This window comes from Musca autumnalis, unplaced genomic scaffold (assembly GCF_047663935.1).
Source record: "Musca autumnalis isolate F117 unplaced genomic scaffold, ASM4766393v1 scaffold_3, whole genome shotgun sequence".
Classification (NCBI taxonomy): domain Eukaryota; kingdom Metazoa; phylum Arthropoda; class Insecta; order Diptera; family Muscidae; genus Musca; species Musca autumnalis.
This window is the reverse complement of record NW_027411866.1, coordinates 91771795-91796952: the sequence shown is the minus strand read 5'-3', so window position 1 is coordinate 91796952 and position 25158 is coordinate 91771795. Positions and strand designations below refer to the sequence as shown.

General features: G+C 32.4%; 1 protein-coding gene across 1 annotated transcript in view; it reads right to left on the bottom strand.

Moving 5' to 3' along the window:
- Positions 1 to 6857: 6857 nt before the first annotated feature.
- GstT4 (Glutathione S transferase T4) overlaps positions 6858 to 25158 on the bottom strand; it is a 30371-nt gene continuing 12070 nt past the window's right edge. The window contains exons 2-4 of the mRNA XM_073972710.1: positions 12450 to 12736; positions 8149 to 8284; positions 6858 to 7358 (exon numbers count right to left, since the gene is read on the bottom strand). Of these exons, the coding sequence (XP_073828811.1) occupies positions 7192 to 7358; positions 8149 to 8284; positions 12450 to 12736 (590 nt within the window). The 3' untranslated portion in view covers positions 6858 to 7191. The remainder of the gene's footprint in view (positions 7359 to 8148; positions 8285 to 12449; positions 12737 to 25158) is intronic.

Genomic DNA, 25158 nt, shown 5'->3' with positions numbered 1-25158 from the left:
CGCAAAAGTTAGTATGCAGCATTAAAATCAAAATGTGTTAGGAGTAAAAAGCACTATAACTTATCGAAAATAACAAACAATTAATTTTATTTGTTAGACACGAAGGTAGTCTTCGGTGATAACAATGAAAAGTGGATAATATTTGCATACATAAGAAAATGTAGGATTCGAATCCCAAAAAGCCCAAAATTTATATCGCAAAAGTAAGTATGCAGAGGAGAACATTTGTGGAACTGCGTAAAAAATTCTTGATGTTTTTGAACAAATATTTATTTGAGATCCTCAGGAGGAGTACTTATAGTGACAAATCCAACGCACACTGGAACGTAAAACCCAGAAAAATTGGTCATCTATAAATATAACTACTGTAGCGACAAAATTCCGGGTGTTATGTCATGTTTATGAATTCTGTAGCCATGGAATGCACAGAAAAACTATAAACTTTAATACGGGGTGATATTGACCGAGTTTCAACTCCTCCTGTTTGATAAAACAGGATTTTCTTGAAGGAATCTCTTATTTTTGCGGCCATAGTCCTTTTGACACATGTAATAATCCTTAACCCTTACACTTAATGACTTTCCCTTTAAGTTGATTTTCTCAACAATTGTACACATTTTCATGTTCCCTCCAAAAATAAATAGTAGGTGAATCTCAATTTCCATTTTGTACCCTACAGTTGTACTGACCTATTCTATTATCTATTGTGTTACAAGGCTATGAAAAGCTTGTTACCTTATAATTTTTGGAATGTAAGTGTTCATTCTTCTTAAACTCATTTAAGGCTCGTTGACGAATTTCGAGAAAAAATTGGGCGGTTTAGCCGTAATTTTTCACTAGATTCCACTATCCTCCCAACCAATCATTGGTTTTGCCTGAATTATTAGTTTCATGAAATCTGTTATTCCTATATTTTTGTGACTTTTGCACACGTTTTCAACTTTATTCGACTAAATATTCAAAAATATGAAAAGCTTGTTACCTTATAATTTTTGGAATGTAAGTGTTCATTCTTCTTAAACTCATTTAAGGCTTGTTGACGAATTTCGAGAAAAATTAGGGCGGTTTAGCCGTAATTTTTCACAAGATTCCACTATCCTCCCAACCAATCATTGGTTTTGCCTGAATTATTAGTTTCATGAAATCTGTTATTCTTATATTTTTGTGACTTTTGCACACGTTTTCAACTTTATTCGACTAAATATTCAAAAATAAGCAAAATTTCTGTTTATTTCTGCCATTTTTATAATGAAATGTAACATGTTTTCCCTTTTCTAGGATAGCGTTTTTCCTTGGCGCCTAATTATAATAATTTGGTATACAATTTATTATTTTTGCACACAGGAGCAAAGGTTCTATTCGCATTTATTAAACTGTACACTAATATTGCAGAAAAAGATCGATAATAACCATGGTAGAACAAACCAGGTAAAGTAAGTACTACACCAAATATAACTCAACAACAACCACTTAGGAATTTGTTTTTGTTTGTAACGTTAGTGTCAAAGATAAACTGTACACTAATATTGCAGAAAAAGATCGATAATAACCATGGTAGAACAAACCAGGTAAAGTAAGTACTACACCAAATATAACTCAACAACAACCACTTAGGAATTTGTTTTTGTTTGTAACGTTAGTGTCAAAGATAAATGTAAACAAAATACGGAAATGACTATAAATTATTGGAATTTAAAAAACTAATATTTTTCACATTTGATTCAATATTTTGGAAAACATGAATGAAAACTCGTTAGATTTTCAATTTGAATGTTTCCATACCATTCCACCAAATGCATTATCTCTCGCAGAAAGTATAATTCTTGCAAATATGTTTGAGGTCGCTGGAAATTCATTGAAAAAGGAGGGTCGTTCCAAAAATTTTCTCAGGAAAAACATAAATACATTTTGAAAATTCTCTAAAATGGAAAAAATTTGAATCAAAATGTAAATATAAAGCATACAGAATTGTAGTTGGTCCTTTTTATTACACGTTTTGTATGAAAAACAGTATTTTATGGTAGGAAATTTCGAAGTTTAAAATTTCATGATTAGACCCTATTACATTTTGAAAACTAAATTTACAAAAAAGTAAGAATATAGCTAATTGTCACTTCTACCTTCTATAAATAAGTCCCAATTTACATTAGGCGAGTTTACTTGCGGCAATTTTTCTCGTTCCTTTTTGAACTTGCCTCTTGCGTTTATAAAAGGCAATTCTGTTCCGACAAGTTTTGTTTTCAAAACAATGAAAATAATGTCAAATACAAAAACTATAAAATGAATTACCTGAGAATTGCCGGTACGAGCAATTTTTTCCATTTCCATTCCCCTTACGTGTCTCTTTTACAAACTGGGACTTGCCGCAAGTAAACTCGCCTAATGTAAATTGGGACTATGCCTTGATAGAAATAAATACATATATAAAATGTCGTATGGAATTTGACACTAACATTACAGCCCAGTTCGACATTTGATTGACGATTATTTCACAATGAAGAAACAGAAAGAAAAACAGAAGAAAAAGTCGAACGCTGACAAAACAAAGTTAAAAACTGTGAAATAAAACAAGAAAATAGATTTTTTTATGTTTCTTTTTGACATTGCTACCTGATCTACCATTTTTCCGTTCCTTTACTTTTCTGGTAAAAATGTTCATGAGAGAGCAATTTTGACACTTTTCTATTTTACCACTTTTACCATTAAAAAAGTAAAGGAACAAAGCTATTATAATGCGACAACTATCCGTAATGAAGTTGAAAATTTGTCTCAATCCGTTCTTAAGCCTAAAGGCCTGCGTACATAAGCTGCCTTGCCGAGCAAATTTCGGACTGGGTTGCCCTTTTCTTTTTTATTCTTTTATCAGAAGCAAGGTAAGCAGGCGAGGCAGCTTATGTACGCAGGCCCTAAGAATGCCTATAAACTCATCGAAATGGAAAAAATTTCAAATGCCCAATCCTACATCACATTCAAACTAAAATTAACTAGGCGTTTACACCAGACGATTTGTCTTCAAATACAACTCTGATTTACTAACACATACGTACATTTGTCGGCTGTCTCCCAGCAGTCCATAATTTTTTCACAGACAGTAGAGTTAACAATTTTTTGACATTTTTTGCATGGTAGAACAAACCAGGTAAAGTAAGTACTATAACAAAACAAAGTAAGTACTATAACTCAACAACAACCACATAGGAATTTGTTTTTGTCTCAAACGTTAGTGTCAAATATAAATGTAAACAAAATAAGGAAATGTCTATAAATTATTGGAATTTAAAAACTAATATTTTTCAACATTTGATTGAATATTTTGGAAAACATAAATGAAAACTCGTTAGATTTTCAATTTGAATGTTTCCATATCCTTCCACCAAATGCATTATTTCTCGCAGAAAGTATAATTCTTGTAAATATGTTTGAGGTCGCTGGAAATTCATTGAAAAAGGAGAAGCTGTTTCAATCTCTTGTTTTTGAAATCAAAAAACACATGTTTATTAGGGTTTTATTTTTTCAAACTTATCAAAATACCACACCATATTAACAAATGTTGTACCGCCTCTATAAGCGGTGTTTTAATGTGCGGCACGTCTTTCGGACCTGGAGGAGGTTATATGTCATTTATATGAAGAGTCTTTATGGGAAATAGTTTTTTTTGTGATGAATAAATATGTTCTTAAAAAATATATATCAATAATATACATAGAACATAGAAATAAATATATAAAATGTCGTAGATTCACTTTGGCAGTTTTGTTGTGATGTGTGTTTACTTTTTATTGTTAAAGTAAGCCCGCTTAATTACAAATTTGTTGTTTTCAAATTTTAAAAACAACAAGTTTTTAAAGTGGGTGCAGTAAAATGTAGTTAATGTCGTATGGAATTTGACACTAACATTACAGCCCAGTTCAGTCAGCTGGGTATTGCTGTTACCTTTTCTTGTTCTACCATGCATTTTTTGTAAAAAAGTGTGAGATAATAATTAAAATGTGTTGCAAAGAAAAGAACATGACCAGAAACAAAATATGTGAACGGAAAATAAAAAGAAATATATGATTTTCATTCATAATTTTACAACTGTTTTTGAAGTTGTCGGGACGCCTACGTCACACGGGCAAGTTTTGTGATTTTGACAATCAAAACATGAAGTCAACTGTCCTGTCATGTGTAAATTTATTTTTCATACTACAAATGTATCTATCATTAGATTATTATAGCATGCATAAATAAAGGGATTTTAGTTATATCAACTCCGCATTAGTAAAAATATTGGATAACTTGAACAAATGTCATCTATCGATATTTACCTGATTTTTACTATCGCACACCATTTGAATAATCGTTGTTTACCAGTCACAAACACTACTAATATCCTTGTTCCTTTACTTGCCAGAGTCTTCTAGTTTTTTCGACTTTTCATCTGAAATGTGTTCCCATGCGTCAAAAAGAATACAATTTATATGAAAGCATTTCGCTTTGTTGCCACATTTACCATTTTAAAATGTAAAGGGAAATATTTTACTTTTAATGCGGTGTCTTATATTAACATCTCACTGCTTCTTTTCGAACACTAGAAGCAGGCATGAACTCACAATAATAATAATTCCATCTCCCCAAAGTATGTTTTTTCCCTGACCTTGTATACACTTTTGATGCGGTTGGGCAACCCTGTTCCGTTTGATTTTTTTCGACTGAAAGTATGCTAACAAAATATTAATAAAAACTTTAGCAAGTAGCTTTGTGGTCAATAGAGCAGCAACACGTTTGTGAATTGAATGCATATAGTTTACACCGTTTGAGATATTTATGTATTCTAGGTGTTTACTGGTAGTAAGAAAAATATAATTGGAAGCTATTGCTGAAGAAATAGCTGGATTGGCGAAGTTATGCTTCATTAATCATAAATAGGCGTGTAAAAATTTGTGCATTCAAAGAATTGTAGTGATTTTATAAAATACAAATGAATTCTAATATCCATTCATGATACAATATTATTATTATTATTGTATCATGTATCCATTGAATAATTGCCACCAAAACTTTTTGAAATATCATCATCATAAAAATAAAATTACAATTTACAGTTCAAATAATAAATATTATTTTTGAAAGCTGCTTGTGAGAAGCTTTGGGTCATTGTCGTAACAAAGGATTTACTTTAATGGAATAGGGAATTGCTGGCCAGGGGTATTATCGCTTATATGACAAAATATCGTTGATGATAATATTATCCATTGGATGAAGGGCGATATTAGACTCCGAATACAACACAAAATAGCTCATAAAATCAGTGCATTGTCCCAATTTGAACTTATATGTCTCAAAAATTTTAAAACTTAGGAACAAATCATAAAGGTCAATCTTGTAGAGAATTTTCACTGCTACAACAATTTCTTTAGTCCCATTTCGAAAGACTTGCTGTTTTCAAGCAAAATCGCGAAAGTCTAAAAACAAACTTAAAAATGTGAACTTTGCGGTTTATTTAAAAATCGCTCCGGCATTTTTTTGGTTTTTGTTTTTTGATTTTTCTCGTCTATGAACATTGTAGTTTTAGAATCCGCAAAAACTTCTCAGGTGTAAGCACCTTAAGGGTTACGTGTGTGGGTTACGCCCTTTTGTGTTTTATGTAAACTGGGATAGCAGGTCATCTTTTCTATATCTCTAGTTTTCGATCACTTTGGGATCACAATTGGACCAACAATATAAAGGTTAAAATGCCCTTTTTAATATTGCTCACTTTTGTTAAAATACCACCAACCAAAGCCAAAATATTCTTAATTACAATTAAAATAAAAAAAATGGAAAATTGACTATAGCGATGTCTCCGTGGTTCGAACCCTACGCCAACCTACTCTACATCATTGAAAAGATTCTACTTTCATTGACAGACATTGTTTTTGGAATACACCTAATAGAAGCAGAGATACATTCACATAAGAATTAAAAGTTGACATTTTCTCCATATATTATCTGATTATCACCAAAGTCAAAATTTCATGACGGTCCGATCAAACTTTTAATTCATTGTCCATTTGAAGCACATTGTCCCAATTTGAACTTATATATCTCAAAAATGGTAAAACGTAGGAACAAATCACAGAGGTCAATCTTGTAGAGAATTTTCAATGCTACAACCTTTTCTTTAGCCCCATTTCGATTTGTTGCATAATATAACCATGTCCGTCTGTTGAAATCAAGATACAGTTCGCAATTTTTAAGATAGAACTTTTTAATCTGGTATAGAAGTTTCTATTACTCCTAGGATGTTTGGTATTGCAAATGGGCTATATCGGTCCACGTTTTGATATAGCCTCCCTAGAACGGTACCACCCGATTTTCGATATTTTGAAGGTTTTAGTCTCATTATCATACCGAAATGGCTGAAATTTGGTACTTAGTCTTCGTTGGGGGTACAAATTTGTCGGTACAGGTCCACGCTTTCATATAGCCTCCATAGAACGTTCCTCCCGATTTCGGGATTTTCCGGTATTTTGAAGGTTTTATCGAAATATCGGAAATTTGGTATTTAGTCTTCTTTGAGTATAAAAACTGTCTGCCTGAAAATTTTAAGTATAGAACGACGTTTTGGCATAGCCTCCATGGGACGGTACCTCCGGAATTTCGGTATTTTGAAGGTTAGCCACATTGTTTTACAGAACTTGCTGAAATTTGGAATTTAGTCTTCTTCATAAATGAAAGGAAGCTAATTGTTCCATTTTACTTCAATACAACTCGTAGTGGAGGGTATAACAAATTCGGCCTGGTTTATCTCAAAAGAAAAAAAAATTGAGAAAATAAGTAAATCCAGTACTTTGTAAACGTACTATTACAACATTTACTCATAGTTAAGCCAAATATGCAGTGTACTTTATTTATTAAAACCGTTATTAACCACAGAAAGTTATTTCGGAAAATAAAATTTAACTTTTTTATTTATTGTTATTTATTTACAAATATTTACACATATTTATTTTGGATATATTTTTATATTTATGTATGTAAACGTCTCTTATAAATATAAAATAGAGAAGTATATTACAGCATTAATACCTAATTTTACATTTCAAGAACGGTGATATAATGGCTTCTTAAATTCTAAATAACTACAAACTATTTCAAATCGAGGGAAAGATGTAACAAATAAGTGTTAGTAGTAGGTATATATGTATTTATGTATATATTGTATAGATATTATTGCTTCAGTGATATGGCTTCCTTATGGCCTTTTTCAGCCATTCGCAGTTTGCTTTCAAAATCTCCTGCTATTTCCTTGTAAAATGGCCCCAATTCTTCACGTACTGCATCATACCATTTTGCGAGTTTATTTCGTTTAGGGAATGGATTATAGCCAATATACTCTGAAAAAAAATAAATTTTAAAAGATTTTTAGTATGACTTTATTATTATTTATATACATCAGGGTTATAACTTAAAAAAATAGCTATCCAGTACAATGTACCCTTTTAATATTAGCTTACGTTTTTACCGTTATGTTATTTAAACTATTGGGCCGATTCCGTACAGCGAGGCGAGTCGTGTCGCGTTGCCAAATGCAATTTTTCGATTCCGTATGGCAATATCGCCTGACGTCGTCAAATTTTGTCGCCGAAATGTTCATTTTCCGGCGACAACAAATTAGCTGTCGCCGTACATTTTTACTGACGAATAAAAAAAAATAAAAAAAAAATAAAAATAACTTGTTATCGACGATTATTTTCTATCGCTGTACGTAGTGCATTTTTTAAATTTTGTCACAGAGACGATAGACGACGCGACATGACTCGCCTCGCTGTACGGAATCGGCCCATATATTTTTAATTAGTATTTTCAAGAAATTAATGAAAACAATTAATTACCAAAAACTAAAAAACTTTATGAAGAAACTATTTTGTGTAAAAATTAATATTTTTGTCCATTTGACAAATTACGCGAATACAGATTTAAGCCTTATACGGCCGTTCGTTATAGAAACGTTAGACTTTATATAAGTAAATAAGTCTTACAAAACTTGAGTGCATCGTTATCGATCCGTATTAAAGTGTGTATGTATTTCTCAAACAAGTTATAAGAAATCGTTGTACCTACACCTATATTCAATAATATTAAATTTCGAAGCGTGTACTTTTTTTAATACACCTCTCTACTTACTTGGCTGATCAACTTCACATATGGCCAATAAATCTGCATACGAAATTGTATCTCCAATGATGAACCTTTTCGAATTTAGAAAGAGGCTTTCAAAATCATTTAAATTGCGTTCGAGTTGTTTGGCAGCTACATTTACCTATAACAAAAGAGACAATAGAAAAACAACAAAACAAAATAAGTTAAAAGCGAAATGAAACAAAATGAAATAAAATATTCAAATGGTCCAATATGTTTGTAAATAAACAGCGTTTGACTAAACTTGACCAAACGATGCCAATGTCAAGGTGTTTCCGTTATTTTTAATTTGCTTGCATTCATGGATAATATTTTCGCATTCTTTATATTGTGGTTATTGTTTATTTGTATGCTATCTCAATAAAATGGAGGGTATATTAAATTTGTCATTCCGTTTGTATCTAACTGATTATTTCAGACACTACATTTTTGTTCTCCACCACATGTTCGGTTACTAGTCATAATTGTTGAAATCCTTTATTAGTCCAAATTTAAATAAAGCTTAGTTTAGACTATACACTTATACGAAGATTTGACGTACACTGCAGCTCACTTGAATAGAAACACCCACCAATTTTTTTCTAACCTCCATATTTATCTCCGAGTTATACAAAATATGAAATGTTGAAGATTTTTTATATATTGTTTCATGTGTTTGGGTAAACTTATCCCCCCATACCAAGTGCGGATATTATTCGAAAGTTCGCCACAAAACTTCGAAAGTGTTATTATTTTCGAGCAGAATACAAGGGTTTTTTCGATAGTGTAGGCCAAAAATAAAATATTTGGAATTGTTGTCAAATTTTATTTTTTCAAATTAAAATCAGTTTGTAAAAAGTTTCATGTGAATTCGTTTATTTAGTTGAATTAAATAAATTTGGTTTATTTATAAGTTGTGTAAATAACAATCGCGAAATTTTATTGTGTTATATGTTTTTTATAAAAGAAAAGATGAAAATATTTTTTTTGAAACCTGTAATCGAAAGCCTAGGAGTTGAGCAAATGTACCAGATGAAGGGACTTTTGAATAAGATGAGAAAATTATGCCCCTGGAAGAAGTGGATACATATTGCATGAAGAATCCATTGAAGGTGAGACTCCTGACGTTGAAGAACGTTTGACGCGGGTTTGCGTCCCTGGAAGAAATGGACACATAGTGTCAGAAGATTCAATCGATGTCGAAAATATTCTCCGATTACCTGGCCGAAAAGGTTTCTTGGCGTGTGAACAGCAACTAAAAATTGCAATTCGGAGTATGTATATTTATATTAAGTCTATTTTAAATATTAATTTTTGACATATATCTTTTCTCTCGTTTTAAATGTACCCGGGAGACATGGTGGCCGACCTGGGATTTTCCCTGGATGACAGAGTTGTAAAACGCTCTTGACAGGGTTGTAAAAGCCGCGAAATGACATATGAAAAGCAAAAGTTCGATGAATCTAAAAAAGAAAATGAAGAAATTTATATCTATATAGTCTTAGTTTTCCCGCTATTTAATACTTTGTATTAATTGTTATGTGTTCTGTTTATTTTGCATTTCTTGCATTGAATTATATTATTTTTAGTTTTTGCAATACACTTTCCTAACTCAATAAAAATATATGTATTAAAATTTACCTAAAATATCCTTTAATTATTGGGGAACGAATGGAAAATGAAACACAAAAACTATCGATAATAATAACATTAAAGAGCTTCTAGCGATATTTAAAATGAATCGTTAAAGTATCGCTAAATTATATGTTTCCGTATTGTTTTTGATTCGAAAATAATATTATTATCGATACTTCGAAAACGAAAGTTTTACTGCCACAAACTGAGCGACCAGTGAATCGTTTTTGATTCGTTTTCGTGTGTCGTTCTCGAACAAAATATCCGCAAAACTATCGCAAAACATTCGAAAACGATATCGTTTGCGATAGCAATGGTATGGGGGATGGTCTGTTTCACTAAGACTATTCGAATACAAATTCGTTCAAACTACTACCAAACTTCCGTTTTTTGAAAAAATGTTTGAATTATTTTTATTTTCAAATAAACATTTCCTACAACAACAGAAGTTTGGTAATACTTCGAATTTCGAATTTTAATTCGAATCGTCTTAGAGAAACAGACCATTAGTCATTCATTTGTATTCATATCAGATTTATATGAGAATTATACAACGAAAGCAATATAAAGTCAAAAATTTAAATAAAAAAATTGGCTCATTTGAATAGAACCCCCTTAAAATCTTGGGTATACATAAAGATTGTATTAGAATATCGATGCATATCCACTCTATATTGAAAACGAAGTACTTTCAGTATTATTGATTAAAAGTATATCCCTCCCGATTAAGGATACACTCGTATTTGGCAAGGAATTCCATAATTTTTTTTATAATCGGGTGTAATGCTTAACAAGGCTTGCCTGATTCTTGCAACAATTTATTTTTGGAAGTGTACTCTCTGTCATACAGTCCAGAGAATATTTACCACTGCAAAATATGAGACCGCCATATTCAGGAAATCCGAATTTCTTCTGAAAAACTCTGGCCCTGGCTAACAGAAATGTTTAAAATGGAGCATTATCGTGATGAAATTTCCACTTCAGACATCCGAAAATGCTTCTCTCTACTGGAAAATTATTTTTAGAACTGCTTCGTGAGTTGTCGTGCACATTTATAGTGAAACAAATTGGAGCTCAAGTCCTTCATAATTATTAAGGACTCTCCTCATCAAAAGAGAAATTTGTTCATTTTCTTACTGGTTGTACCATCCACCATAACAATATGGAGGGTATAATTAACTTTTTCATTATGTTTGTAACACGTCGAAATATTCGTCGGGGACCCTATAAAGTATATATATTCTTGGTGAGCGTGAAATTCTAAGTCGATATTAACATGTACGTAATTCCGTTTGTCTGTTGAAATTAAGATACAGCTCGCAATATTTAAGATAGAGATTTGGCACAGACATTTCCCTTACTCATAGGATGTTTGGTATTGAAAATGTGCTATATCGCTACACGTTTTGATATAGCCCACATAGAACGATACCTTCGGATTTTCGATATTTGGTAGATTTTCCTCACCGAAATGGCTGAAATTTTGCATTAATTCTTCTTTGAGGACTTTAGCCACATTATTTCGGAAATTTCGCAGTTAGTTGACATAGCCCTCATAGGACGGTACCTCCCGATTTTCGGTAATCTAAATCCATGATTTTACAAAATAAAATATATGTACATAAATGTTATATTTATTCACGTAACTGTACACCTCCGAACCAAAATTAGACCACATTTAAGCCGATAGCTTTTTTGCTATTTGCATTTATTATTACTAATTAAAAATACACTGTGTGTAATTTTTTGAGTCATGTTTTATTAACCATATTCTGACTCCACAGTGTGATAGAACACAAAAAACGAGAAGACACGTGTCTCGCCGTTTTTCCCTATCTCATCAACTTTCGCGGTTAAAGGCCTCCAAAGGTTTGAGGCTTAGATGTAAAAAGGGTCATTTAGTCAGGGCTATATCTTCTAAACCGTTAGGAAATTTGAATTTATCTAAGAGGCAAAGTTGTAGCCCTTGTCTTAAGGAACAAAAATTGTGAACACATATAATCCATTAAACTTCATCTGCAGGGTCAAAATCGCTATGGTGAAATTTCTTTTAAAATTTTGTCTCAAGTTTTGTTATACAGCTATCAACCCGATCAAATTTGAAACAAACAACCAACTACCAAAATGTACCTCAGATCTCAATAAACATCTTTCTAGAATATACGAACTCTGTAGAAACTGACCTTAATGGTCAAAATAGGAAAACAATTGCGATTTTTATCCTCTTTTCTCGGAGGTTGGTTGTTTGCTTCAAATTTGATCGGTTTGATAGCTGTATAACAAAACTTGACAACATTTTAAAAGAAATTTGACCATAGCGATTTTGACCTTGCAGATGAAGTTTGATGGATTATATGTGTTCACAATTTTTGTTCTTTAAGACAAGAGCTACAATTTTACCTCTGGGATGAATTCAAATTTCCTAACGGTTTGGAAGATATAGTCCAGACAAAATGACCCTTTTTACATCCAAGCCTCAAACCTTTGGAGGCCTATAGCCGCGAAAGTTGATGAGATACGAAAAAACGGCGAGACACGTGTCCTCTCTTTTTTGGTCTTCTATCACGCTGCGGTGTCTGAATAGGGTTAATAATTTTCGTGTTGCACAGTGATATTTAAAATAAAAAAGTAGATGAATAATCTTGTTAGTCTTCGTTTTGTTCAAAACTTACCGAACTTTCATTGGGTTTGGTTTTCTGTAAATAAGGAACGAGCCACTTTTGCTGGAAATAGTCAGTACTAGCTACACCCATGTTACGTTGTCGCCATTCGAGATATTCATCAATACGGCTACGACCTAAGTCTTTACGTGGATACCAATGTTCTGGAACTATTTTTTCCCTTACCAAATGACGGAAAATTGCAACACTTTCTGACAACTGAAATCCATGATCGTTAATGGCGGGAATTCGTTTGAAACGAGTAACTTTGTCTCTGTATTCACCAGTGAGATGTTCACCTGTAAATAAAAAATAATAATTAAATTCGTAAAATCTGGAATTATCAGTATAATAACATCTGCAGGCCTTTTCAGTAGTTTTTTAAGACTGCAATATTTTAAATTGTTCGCGGTAACGTTTGTGCTATTCTGTAAAACGCAGACAAGTTGCCGATAAGTTTTCCAAAACTTTCAACTTTAAATATATTCCTAAACAAAAAATACACACAAAATTTTTAAAAACAGTCATGTAAATCAAATTTTGAACAGTTTAGGGATTTGATTTATTTTTATAACTATATTTATCAAAAAAAGGTGTTAATATGTAGTTTTGTTAAAATGCTTTTCTCGAAAAAATACACAATAGATCCACTGAAATAAATACATATGTAGTATCGACTACCTTCGGTTTGTTTTGTCCCATTTAGGCGAAGATCACACTAGCGCTGTTTCAACATGGCGACTTCGGTGATCATATGAAATCATCATATTTAGCCGTTTAGTATAAAAATGTTTCATATTCCTTCTCCTAAGTTTTATTCAGCACAGTCAGTCAGCCCCACTCTTATCGTCACAATTTAAAGGTTTGATATCAAAGACTTGCTACTGTGGCGTGATGGTTAAAATGGTCAGCCGATGGAAACGTTTTTTATTTTGTACTATATTTGGCAGTGATAACAGCTGATTTTTTCCCATGAAACATACATATTTCATTAGGGTGTATGTACACTTTTTCCCTATTATTTTTTTTAATTTTTATATTTATATTTTTATATTTATTTATATTTTTGTTGTATTTAATTCTGCTTCTTAGGGATATGAAATAGAACTATGTACTTGGATATTCATAAAAATGTTTTCTTACCCTTATAACTCGAGATTTATAGGGTGTATGTAGACTTTTTTTGTTGACTGTATGTACGTACAAAGTCCGAATTCACACGTACATTTGTTTCGGTAATGTAAGTTGTGTTTTTGGGAGAGAACGGGTATGAAGAAGCCCTTTCCTTTCCGCTCTCCCCCAAAACTTAATTTACTTTACCGAAAAATGTGTACGTGTGAATTCGGACATACACTCGGCGAATGAAAACATAGCTAAATAGATACACGACTTCATTTTGCGATTTTACATATGGAAATTTTCTAAATTTGTCGAATGTAGTTTTTGTTGACCTTTGGACTGTCTATTTTTGAAGCCAAACTAAACCAACAAAAATAGAAAATTTCTAAAGACATTATGTTAAATAGTTAACAGCAAGGAACATTGAATAGGTAGCGGCATCGGCGAATTTGAATATGTTACAACAATTGGTTTTGACATTTCATTTTCGAATTATTTCATGTACCTTAGAATTTATAAAATAAAAACAAATTGGCTTGCACAATAACAATAAACATTACTATGAAAATAGTTCTACCTACAGCCATAACTAAATATTTTATGTCAAAGCGGAATGGCAAAAACTTGACTTTTTGTATAGTAGAATCGCGATAATTTGTACCCGAAAAATCGATAGTCTGAATAATTCGTAAAAAATTGTAGATATTTTGATATTTTCTTCCCATTTTAAGCTCAATAAATAGAAAACTCCAATAATTCGGAAACAAGTAAGAACGGCGTTAAGCTCCGTCGAACTTCTTATACACACAGAAAAAATGGCCTCTCTAACTAACGTATGTCCAAACATATTTTGCAGCAAACATATATTTGTTTACAAGCAGTCCCAAACATAACATATGTTTGGGTCCTGCAAACAAATATATGTTTTTTGGTGCAAACAAATACAAACCCAAAAGCCATCCAAACATATATTTTTTTGCAATCAGTCCCAAACAAATATTTGTTTGGATCCAAACATATTTCTAACATATATTTTTCTGTGTGTACCCTTCACCACAAACCGTATTGAAGTAAATAGTTTCCTTTCGTTTATGAAAGTACTAAGCTCTTACTCATATTCTTTGAGCTCATATGGGGCGCCATCGTTGTTCTTTCCAAACCTTGAACCTATATTTAAAATTTTCAGAATTTAGATTTTGTATCCTTTGAAAACAAACAATATTAAAGTACAGCAATCTCGGTTTGAAAATTTTACAAAAACCTTCTATATACATAAAATTGGTCAATACCGGTTAGACTTAAACCTGGACAAATGTATATGGATGGTTTCTTTTTGCGAGTAAGTTTTCAATCTTCTGGGAACCCCAAACTCCAATCAACAACCAATTCGGTAGAAAAATGTGGCTAAAATCATTAAAAAATCTTAAATGGGTGATAGCCTTATACTATACTATACCAAAAATTGGTTCTTTACGGTCTGATTTTTTGGCAATGATGTTTTATACCTACCATAATGTTTTGTAACTTTAGCGAATACGGATTACCAAATTTCAGTTATTCCGGTTGTATAATGTGACTAAAACTTTCAAATTAACGAAAATGGGGAGTACCGTTCTATGGGGGCTATATGAAGGCATGGTCCTATACCAATACATTTTAGGTGAAAAGTTGTATACCCCCAACGAAGACTGAATACCAAATTTCAGCCATTTCCCTGTTATAACCGATATAATCCATTTTCAATAAAAAAAATCCTAGGAGTAATAGAAACTTATGTAACAAATTATAAAGCTCTGTCTTAAATATAGCACCCAGTATCTTGAAAAAATTGGGCCCTAAAATATAATTTTTATATTAAATTCAGCCGATTTTCACAATTTTTGTACGATTACGATTTTTAGCCACAATAATAAACTGATAAAATTTCTTAATCGATTGAACAGCAAATACGACCTTTAAAGCAATTTCGTGAAAATTCACCTTTGGCCCCATACAAACTACTATAGAAAGTTTGTGTTAACACATTCCAATTGTGCTCAAACTTTATCAATCTTAGCGCAAATGTCAATTCCATAGCGCAAACGTCAAATAAATCCCTATAAAGAAGGTTAACAGGGCAAAAAGCTCTAATGCAAGCATAGTTTTAAAATCTAACAAAACTAAACATTTAGGGGCGTCTAAAAAAATACGACATCGATTTTCCCCCTTTTGTGTTAAAACCAGTCTAACATATACATATGCATTTTATAGGGCCTCCGAAGAATATTTCGATGTGTTACAAATAATTAATTACCTTCCATGTCATAGCGGATAGGTACCTATTTTGTAGAGCATCAAATGCGTGTCCACTTTAACGCAAAAGACACATCTCATTCCCATTCCACAACGTGGAAATCAAGAATTCAAAATTTAAATTCATTCTCCCAATGCAAAATAATAGAGATCAATCAGATCAATTCGGTTACCAGACAAGTCGGACTATAGGAAAAGTTTGGAATTAAATAAGTAACATTAAAATAAATAAATAATTCTAATATACACTTTTCGAATGATTTGTGGTATAAATGCTAGTTTCCAAGCATAGCCTTCGTCCACCCACTAAAATAACATTCTAATATGCCTGATGACCGGACATAACCACCCGTGAAACGTAGCATAATGGTTGAATGTGTGGAACTTCGGTTGATTCCTAATTTTTCAATGTACCTCTTAGGTCATAACAGCTCAACTCGAAAGAGAATTAATTCTGAAAACTTCATTGTCCGTGGGTCATGAATAAATGTCCACTAATACATTATCAGAACTAAATGTACCCAGCAAAAAAATCATTACCAAATAACTGGTTTTTATAGCAATTTTTCGAAAAATAAGAACATTTAGAACAGTCATGGTGAATATTTTCAATTTTAACACACACACAAATTTTATTTTGTTCTCTGCTGGAAGTCAGCCGCTTAAGTGTGTAGACCATACGGGTTGTTGAAACGCTTACATGTGCACCACCACCCCACAACCCTGGAATTTGTAGTCGCACACTCTGTGTCACCATACTCATTACTTAGTAAGGAGTGTAGTAAGTAGTTATGCCTTGTAACATTTTTAAGAAATATCCAATTATTTTTTAACTTACTGGTTATGCAGAAGGTAGCTTGTTTAATGGGTTATTCGGCTCATGTGACTTCCACATGTTTTCTGGGTATGAATAAATTCAACAACAAAGGTAGGTGTAGGTTAGGAAACTGTGCATATCTATCATCTTTAATAACAATTTCTGTGCACAATGGTCCAAATATAAACTTTGCATATTGTCAAAAGTAGTTATTCGGTAAATTCGTTTATACGACACGAACTTGATTAAATTTTAATAAAAAAAAACATTTTTCATTACTCCCAAGAAGTTTTAAAGATGCCTTTAATCAGCACTAGAAACTGTGAAGATCAACGTACTTGCTAAATTGGATGATGAATATGGGTTTTCAAATTTTAATCTTATTCTGATCAAATACAGATTTGGACGTTAAAAAATTGGTGTATTTGTTTAATAACAATTTTTATATCGCTTAACAAATTCAATTAACAAAAACGACAAAATTACCATTATAATCTTAAGAACCTGTTTCATTTCGTCTAATCTTTGTAAACTAGTAACCCAATTTTCAAAGTGGGCAAATAAAAATTAATTGGCTAATAATAATAACCTTGTCTTATTTAACAATACCTTCTAAACAACTATCCAATACGAAATCGATGTATATTCATATATACATAAGTTATCTGATACCAAATATTAAAGTTCACATAATATCAAATCGAAATTTTCCACATAAGTGAATTTCAATTACGCAGAGTTCACTGTATTTGATAAGAATTTAAAAAATAATAATTACTGATTTCTTTGTTTATATTTTTAATCGCTTACAAAGGTCTCATTATACCAAAGACTTTGGTCATAACTTGTTGACACAAAAAACACACAATTCTAATCTTCAAAAAAAAACATACACACTTGACTTTGACACTGACAATATATTGAGATAGAATAAGGATGATTAACCATTTATTATTTTAAAGTACTGTATTTTTTGGGGTATTATATTTTGTATTTCTAGAGAAAAACGTTCACCTAAATTTAAAATTTTTTGAATATCTATATACATATGTACATATTTCCTTTTACGACAGTTTTATTGGAAATAATTTGCGCAGGGGCTATTTACGGAGGCTCAAAAGCAAAAACGATTGCCAATTTAGAACCAGTATATAAGAAAGTTTCAACAGTCCTCAAATGGAAAATGGTATAGGAAAAGTTATTGTTACTTGGGAACAATAAACTCACTGTTTGCTTTATAACTGTAAAGCCACAGTCAAAATGTTACAATAAATGCAATCGCATACCTATACAATTATCAAGCTGGGGTAATGTGAAAGTAGGAACATTTCAATAATGTATGTGAAAGACCAACAATAATTTGTAAATATAGATTAAAACGTTTCCATGTTTTCATTTATCATCTTTAGATTTATAAATAAGTACATACCTATGTATATTAAGAACCTATGTATATTAAGAAACGCCTGAATGTGGCTAAGCTTGTTTGGAAAGATGCGATAAAAAAAAAAATATATATATATATATATATATATATATATATATGAAGAAAAGACAAAATTTTTTAGTTTTCCATATAAAAAATTAAAAATTTTTTTTTTAAGCTACATGAAAGATTTTTGGTACATAGATTGGGAAAAAAATCCCATTCTTAAATCTGTTCGAGATACTAATTTTGGTTGTTGCGCGCAAAAGTTATGGCGGTTTCAATTCTGATAAAAAGAAAAAAATCTTTAAAAGACTCTAATCATTATATTGAGAAACTCTCTTAATTAGGTGCTCCCTACATACTATATGTTTACTGAGGTCCCATAACTTTAGTGAAAAAGTTGTAAATTTTCGCGGAAATTAGGAAAGCATTCAAAACAATTGGTAGTTTACAACTTGTTCTAATAAAATTCAAGCTGTTTATGCATCTGAAAAATATATAAATAATATGTACGTAATCTAAACATCGCGAAGATTCAAATGAAACCAAAACTATACAAATCCGTTTAGCGGTTTGCATATTATAGCAAAAAACAAAAAATATATTGAGGAAATTTATAAAATTTTTGTAAGAGAAAAATATTTATTAAAATTTATTTTGTGAATTAGTTGAACAAAATGTAAGAAAAATATGTCGGAGTTTTTCTTCTATTTTTGTTAAATTTCACGCAATAAATCACATTTTTTATTCTAATCACTTCTCGAAAACACGCTAACATCTAGCAGAAGATATGGATATCTTTCAAATAAATGTTGGGTTCCTTTAAATGGGGTATAATCTTGAAATAAAATTGTATCGGGTAATGTTCATTTTGAAATGCGTGTAAATCGCGAAATCCTCAAAATCACTTGATGCGCATGCGGTTTACCAATACAGCGAATTCTTCTCTTTTAATTTGTACACATTTGCCAGGATTTACTTTGGCAACTAAGATGTAGCATCGTCTGCAGTTTAGTGTGCAACAAACTGTATAACGCTTATATTTTGCACAAAGTGCATACACTTTTTATGCGCATCCGATTTCACTATCAACCGTGAAAAAATACATCGATCTAAACATATTTCAATAAAATCCATCAAGAACCGTGGATGTAGCATCACACAGTATTTTTTGGATAAATCGGATACAGCTCCCATGCCACTAAATTTTTCAAACCGCTGTTTTCGCACAAACGCGAGTGATGATTCACTTTCTTCATTGAAATGGAAAAGATCCACATAAAATGCGAATTAGTCAGCGATATTTTGAAAAACATTCTTCGCAAATTTTTTAATTTTTGCAGTAGCCATTTCCGCCGTTCTAGTAGATGGATTTTTACGATCTGTGATTCATATGATCCGGATAGTCGAAAAACTAAAATATCGCGGGGTACCAGTACACTCAAAACGATATTGTAAATACTGTACCCAAAAAATAGGTTTTTTTAGAAAAAATATCGCATTAAATTTTGGCCTTTGGCAGTAGATTACTCTGCTGCTGTGTGGGCTACATACGCAATATACATATCAGATTATGCGAAATCGCGAGTTCTTTAATTCTATAATTGGTTTTTCGAAATATCCGAATGCGCGTCCCAGTTACATAAAAAATACAAAAAACACCTGAAATCCGGCTTCAAAATGTCAGCATCCATAAAGGGTGGATACAGTGGAAATTTTGGAAAGTGATACATTAGAAGTGTAATCTTCATTTTGTATTCTCCTACTTTTACTTTGGACAGATGTCCGTCATTTGAATGGTTTAATCAGAAATCGAATAACAATGTAAAAACCTGTTTAGCTTCAACGTGTTTTTACCTATGTTTTTTCCTTTACGCGGTCGTAACTACCACGTAAATTAAATTTGTTTGCTAAATTTTTGAGCTTTGTACAAAAACATCTAAATTAATCCAGCAATAGTCATAGTTACTGGTAAACTACGATAGTTCGCGTATTATAATAGTGCAAACCTTGGCTTCATGGAAACTAAAAAATTTTGACTTTTCCTCATATATATATATATATCGATCTGATTTTTAGGAGAGATTCACAGTTAATAAGCAACAATGTAACCATAATGAATTTCAAGATAGGTCTAAGTTTTGTCATAGTCGCCAAATATAGACGCCATACACATCCCGATTTAGGGTAGGCAGCTGCCCTACTTGACAGCCACTTCACTCGGAGACCAGCGGTCCATTGTTCTTATCTTGGAAAGTGATAAAAAGGGTGGAGGGGGAAAGCAAGGGAGAAGTACAGGAAAGAGAGGAGAGTTTATATAACAAAGAGGTAGGGAAGAATTGAACTGGGTGAGTCTAGGATATCCCGCTCGTTAAGGCTCTTGCAATACGTTAACAGAGCTGCTGTTTCTATAAAGAAAAATAAGAGTATGATGTCATCTAATGCACAGCAAATAGCCTGTGCCTTTTGACACTCAGTCCAGAACACCAGAAAAGAAGGTGCTCGATTTCAGTTTCATTCACATTCGCACATAGCCTGCAATAGTCATTCCCACTTACTTGTTACAGATCTAAAGCATCTAATGCTATAATGCCTAGTAATGACCCCTACAGCGATTCTGATATTTGATTTGAGTAGGGAGAAAAGGGAGGCAGAGGCCTGCCTCGTTTCCCTCAATATCGCAATGCCCTAGTACCCAGCAACATAACCGCTATACTACAAGTTTTTAAGATAGCCTACTCTCTCCTATAAGCGATTAGCTATCTGGCTAACTATCCACTGTAGAACGCTTCCATGTCTAAGCCGTGACAACACCATATACTAAGCCCCTTGAGCCTCAATACTGAACTAATACTGAACTAGAATATTAATACTGAACTAGAATATCCGGTAGTTGAGTATTCAGTATAGCATGCAATGCTGCGGTATCATGTATTTGTGCGTCTGTATGTAACGTGCAAAAGGAAGCGATATAGACCCATTGTCCTTATAGGGATATAAATAGAATCACTTTCTGAGGCGATTTATGCATGTCCGCCCGTCTGTGTTTTTGTAATGAAAGTCCAGGTCGCATTTATTGCCCATTTCAAATAAAAATTGGGGAAGATCATTTTTTTGGCCAAAGAACGAACGCTACTTATTTTGGAAAAAATAGGTTCAGATTGGATATAGCTCCCATAAACATTTTCGCCCAAATTGAGGTATTTGGTGCACCAAACACGCAATTTCTATCCGATTTTGATGAAATTTGAGACTAAATTTGGACTTGAAATAAGTTTGCTAAATTATATTGAAATCCGTTCAGATTTGGATAAATCTCCCATATATAATTTCGCCCGATTTGAGGTATTTGGTACATCAATCACGCTAGATGTGTCCAATTGGAATGTGTGACGGAATTGGGACGAAAGATAAGGTAACTAAATTAATTTAGATCGATTCGGAGTTAAATATAGCTCCCATATATATTTTCGCCCGATTTCATGTTTCTGATGTGTCAAATACGCTAAATATCTAAATGTTTATTATGAAATTCGGACAGATAGCAAGCGGTCTATAACGATACAACACGCAGGACCCAAACATATGTTATGTTTGGGACTGCTTGCAAACAAATATGTGTATGTTTGCTGCAAAATATGTTTGGGACATATGTTAGAGAGGCCTTTTTTCTGTGTGTACCTATTAAAATTAATTATGTTTAGAAAGGTATAAATGTGTATGTATGTACATCTTCTTTCACATTTAGTTAGCTCATAAACCGATATATGTATCGGAATCATGAAATGCGACCAATAAATCTACTGTTTTACTCCTCCGAGGAATAAGCCATGACGTGACGGTGGAGCTAAGTACATTCGTTACTGAAGGTAAACAATGTGTGTAACTATTTCATATCTTATGGTGTAGGGTATCATATAGTCGGCTACGACGGACTTTGATCTTTTCCTTACTGGTTACTGTACCAGTAATAGGGTAGTCGAAGATTCTGAGAAAAATAAATATTGGAGCTTGAGATGAATATTCTACCATTTTTAAACCAAATTTACAGTAAAGTATCGAGAAACAAGAACCACGAAGAGGTTGCTGAAATATAGTATTTAATCTTCTTTGGGGCTACAAAACTTTCTCCCAGAAATTTGTCAGTATAGGTCCACGTGTTCATATAGCTCCCATAGTACTGTTGCTCCCATTTCCCGATCGATATTTTGAATTTTCTAGCCATGTTATCTTACCAAAGAGGCAGAAATTTTGTGTTGGGTTTTTGCCAAAACACTGCAATTTCATCCCAAAAATCGTTCTCGAAATATTATGAATTATGTGGATTGCGGATCCCTCTAAATTTGCGTGTCCCGTAATCTATTTATAATTGATTAATCTAACCAAAGAATACATTGTTATACGATTTCCATGGGTTAATTAGTTTTAAGGTTGGAGGTTTCCCTTATTAGAAAACTGACGCTATCTTTTCAGCCCTAATTAATTACCCGTATACATATCTATATCCGCAAATGTTGTTATGAAGTTTATTTCGGAATTTCGGTTCATGATTGCGCACAATTGACCTGAATATGATTTACAATTTTTAATAATACATGTGCTTAAAGTTGTTTATGCATACTCACGACGGCAATACTATTATATCTTTATAAAACAGAAAACAGTTACTAACAAAATATCAGAATTTTAAATAGCAAACTTATTAAATGACTAAGAAATGACAAATGTTTATATTGTAAATAACAAATATGCCCATCAATTATAACATCAATCCCGGATTTGTTAATAAATTTATGAAATATTACAATATGCGTACCTTCATACTATGGCACGCAAAAGCTCTGCATTAAACTAATTAAAAGTTTCCTCGACGATTTCTTGGAATATGAATATGCCACAACTCAAGAAAATGGGGGGATGGTTCCAGAATTGAATCATTATGCGAATAATATTTTATTCAAAAATTTTCTACGCTTCTGAAATTTGCACAACTGTAGTATTTCTGGGTTTGAATATCGCAAAAAAGATAAAAGGGAAATCATGATAATAATAAAAGGGAAATAATCTTTCAGACGTACTGTTTTCCTTATTGGAAATGTTTTCTTGTTTAAAGAATTAACAACGATGGTGTTTGCCAGTCCACCTAACGGGCGCGTCACCACCGGTGTTTAGGTGGAGGCAGATGATCATACTACCTTGTTCTAAACTTGGAATTTCACCTGTGGTGTGACCTGTTTCGGAACCGATTAGTGTGATGCTCATCTGCCTCAGGGAATCTTTATACCCCGCTCTCCGAAGATATAGATGCAATAACGATCTAAATGAAAAAGTTCAGATGTTCCCATACCCATGTTCAAATACCTTAATTTAATATACATGTTACTAATTTTTGGCAAATATTTGAAGACTGAGGTCTGTCTTTATATGCTTCAGAATATATGTTCAACAAAATGGTAGTAACTCCAAATTTTGTATTGTTAAGTAGAGACAAAACAATGTTGATACACAAGTAGTGACTCTGAAGACATGAAGAGTGGCATAACGGATTTTTTGACGAAAGAGTAGACAAAATAATGTGAGATTTATACAGTTGGTCATGGCACAATAATACTGTTACAACGGCAAAAACAGCTGATTATCACATTAGTTGTCAAATTACATTATTGTGAATAAAATTACATACAAAAAGTAAACAAGCAATTCACAGTTATGCCATATTTTGACGTTTGGTGTGGTAAATGGTCCGATTATTGTTATCGATGTAACACCTTCTTATTCCGCCATGCAGTTGGTGGAGTTGATAATTATTTATCGTTTTTTAACAAAAAGTGAAATTTGAGTTACTTTCCTTTTGTAATAAAACATAATTCGCAAAAACGAATAAATCAATCTTAAAATCATTATTAATTATTTGTATCCAAACTGGAAAACTTCAGCTAACCGCCGTCTCAGTCTATTATTCCGATGCATTTACATGCAATGGTGCAACTACCCAGCAAACAAAATATCGGATGTCCGACACGTATGAAAAATTTCGGAAGCATAATCGTTACGATTTCTATTCGATTTTTCGTAGGCGGTTTGGTCCATACTTCGTTTTGAATTCTAGAGGAAATGTAAATAAATGACCCTTCGAATATCACGGTGCTCTTGAAGCAACATTAAATTGAAGGTGCTTACACCTGTAAAGTTTTTGCAGATTCTGAAACTAGAATGTTCATAGATGAGAAAAATCAAAAAACAAACAAAAATCGCCGGAGCGCTTTTTAAATAAATCGCGATTCAAGTTGACCTTTTTAGGGGTTTTTTTGCTTTTCACGATTATGCTTGGAAACCGAAAGTCTTATGGAAACGGCACTAAAGAAAATTTTGTAGCTATGAAAATTCTCTACAAGATTGGCATTTACCGTTTTACCGTTATTGAGATATAGAAGTTTAAATTGGGACAATACATTGACTGTATCGCTTCCTTATAAAACAATTTCATGACTGCAATTTCCATACTTAAAATTATATATCTCGAAAATAGTACAACCTAGCTAAAAGTCTCTCTCTATTCCAATTTCGATAAGACTTACCGTTTTCAAGCAAATCGTGAAAACCTAACAAACAAGCTAAAATAGTGACCTGAACATCTATATATCTCAAAAATGGTAAAACCTAGGAACAAATATAACGGTCAATCCTCTAGAGAATTTCCACAGCTACAACAAGCAAAATCGCGAACACCTAAAATAAACCTAAAAATGTGAATTTTGACCGCGATTTTTTCTTGTTTTTGGATTTTTCTCATCTATGAACATTGCTGTTTCAAAATCCGCAAAAAATTCCCAGGTGTATGCACCCATTTAAAGTTGCTTCAAGAGCATCGTGATATACCAATATTTTTCTTCCGATTTCGATGCGAATTCAGAGCGAAATGTCGGAAATAAATTTCTCTTCCTACAAAAACCATTCATCACCGTCACTATTTCGGTATATCGTCACTAACAAACCAGAAGGGGTTGGTTTGGTTTGTTGTCGCAAAAATTGGTTATAAAGTTCGCATATACAATTTTTAGTGC